At 40.3% G+C, this 2,213-nt stretch overlaps 1 protein-coding gene across 1 annotated transcript in view; it reads left to right on the forward strand.

The window, feature by feature from the left end:
• The first annotated feature begins 542 nt into the window (after window positions 1-542).
• Window positions 543-2,213, forward strand: part of LOC118751909 (pre-mRNA-splicing factor syf1 homolog) — a 16,894-nt gene continuing 15,223 nt past the window's right edge. Inside the window, exons 1-3 of the mRNA XM_036486734.1 lie at window positions 543-698; window positions 810-1,507; window positions 1,572-2,206. Of these exons, the coding sequence (XP_036342627.1) occupies window positions 654-698; window positions 810-1,507; window positions 1,572-2,206 (1,378 nt within the window). The 5' untranslated portion in view covers window positions 543-653. The remainder of the gene's footprint in view (window positions 699-809; window positions 1,508-1,571; window positions 2,207-2,213) is intronic.

Consider the following 2,213-nt stretch of genomic DNA (forward strand, 5'->3'; position numbering starts at 1 on the left):
CTTCGATGATTCGAAAAAATTGGCCAATAAGCAACTCCAATTTTTTTACACTTTTTGATTGTTTAATTTTTGGCAAAGAACGTAGATTATCTACGTTCTTTGGTCACACGGAAACACTCGATTTGGTGGACAGCACTCGGAGCAAAAATGAAAATTGCTAGTGCAGCACGAACAAGTTTAAATTATTTTCCATAGCGATTTTCGTAATTTCAGATGCAGTTCCACCTTGCAATATTTATTTCCAAAAGTGATTTCAGCAAATCTCAAAAAGGACTTTCTGGCTGTTTACACGTAAAAGCAGACATTCGATTTCGCATTTTGACAGCGTAATGCGTCGAAAAAGCGCTTCCATGGCCACGATTAACAGCACCTTTAGCGATATACATTAGCAAACTCTTTCATTACATCTTTGAAATTTTTCACTTGACACATTCTGTTCTTTTTTCTTTCAACAGGGTGCAGTTTAAATGTTTCACGTTGTGTAGACTTTTTTTGAATTTTACAACACTACATCATTTTGACAATCTTTTCGAACAGCTGATTGTGCTGGAATTGGGAACGTATTCTTTTCAATTTTGCGTCCGCTTGGTACGTTTTTTGTGTATAGTTTTCTCTATAGTGCGGGAGCAATTAAAATAGTTGTTGCCACAAATATGACTCTAATTGACAAGCCATTAATTGCGGTTGATATCGAGTTTGTAAGTAAATGTGCCTAAATTTTTAGCACCTTGATTTTTTTTTCACTTGCCACATTTGTGAGCTGCACTTTCCCCTTCCCCCTAACTCCATGTACGTTCTTTACATTACAGCCAGAGGAAGATGTACCCTACGAGGAGGAAATTTTGCGCAATGCATACTCTGTAAAACATTGGCTACGCTATATTGAACATAAATCCAAAGCGCCCAATTGCGGAGTGAACATTGTATTTGAGCGCGCACTCAAGGAGTTACCCGGTAGCTACAAAATCTGGTATAATTATTTACGCACACGTCGCAAGCAAGTGCGTGGTCGCCCACTCAACGATCCCATGTATGATGAAGTAAATAATACCTTTGAGAGAGCACTAGTTTTTATGCATAAAATGCCACGTATTTGGATGGATTATGGAGTATTTATGACGGCACAATGTCGCATTACGCGTACCAGGCACGTGTTCGATCGCGCTTTGCGCGCATTGCCCATTACTCAGCATCATCGCATTTGGCCGCTGTACTTGAAATTTGTACGACGTTTCGATATACCGGAAACCGCCCTACGCGTTTACAGACGTTATTTGAAGTTGTGCCCAGATGATGCGGAAGAATATATTGAATATTTAACTGAAGCCGGGCGGTTAGATGAAGCAGCACAACAACTGGCATCGGTAGTGGACAACGAGCATTTCGTATCGAAACATGGCAAATCAAATCATCAATTATGGAATGAACTGTGCGATTTGATTTCGAAAAACCCTGATAAGGTGCATTCGTTGAATGTGGACGCTATAATACGCAGTGGGCTCAGGAGGTAAGTGCATCACTAGTAAAAATACTTTGTTCCAAATTAGAGCACGATCTTTTGTTTATTTTAGGTACACCGATCAGCTGGGTCACCTTTGGAACTCCTTGGCAGATTACTACGTGCGATCGGGTTTGTTTGATCGCGCACGCGATGTTTATGAAGAGGCAATACAGACTGTTACAACAGTACGTGATTTTACGCAGGTTTTCGATGAGTATGCCCAATTTGAAGAGGTGTCATTAAATAAACGCATGGAAATGGTGGCAAATGATCCACATGCAACCGAGGAAGATGACATTGATGTGGAATTACGATTGGCGCGTTTTGAATATCTTATGGAGCGTCGTTTATTGCTATTGAATAGCGTGTTGCTGCGTCAGAATCCACACAATGTGCATGAATGGCACAAACGCGTGAAGTTATACGAAGGCAAGCCACATGAGATTATTAATACCTACACCGAAGCTGTGCAAACTGTGCAACCAAAATTAGCAGCTGGAAAATTACATACCTTGTGGGTAGAATTCGCGAAATTTTATGAATCGAATGATCAAGTGGAGGATGCGCGTGTTGTTTTTGAACGCGGCACTGAGGTGGAGTATGTAAAAGTAGAAGATTTGGCAGCAGTTTGGTGTGAATGGGCTGAAATGGAGATAAGGTTTATTCGAATACACTATTCGATTACAAGTTTTATGTTAACCAAATGTTTTTT

The sequence above is a fragment of the Rhagoletis pomonella genome, unplaced genomic scaffold, assembly GCF_013731165.1.
Source record: "Rhagoletis pomonella isolate Grant_MI unplaced genomic scaffold, Rhpom_1.0 Rhpom_scaffold_01075, whole genome shotgun sequence".
In the NCBI taxonomy this organism is placed as follows: domain Eukaryota; kingdom Metazoa; phylum Arthropoda; class Insecta; order Diptera; family Tephritidae; genus Rhagoletis; species Rhagoletis pomonella.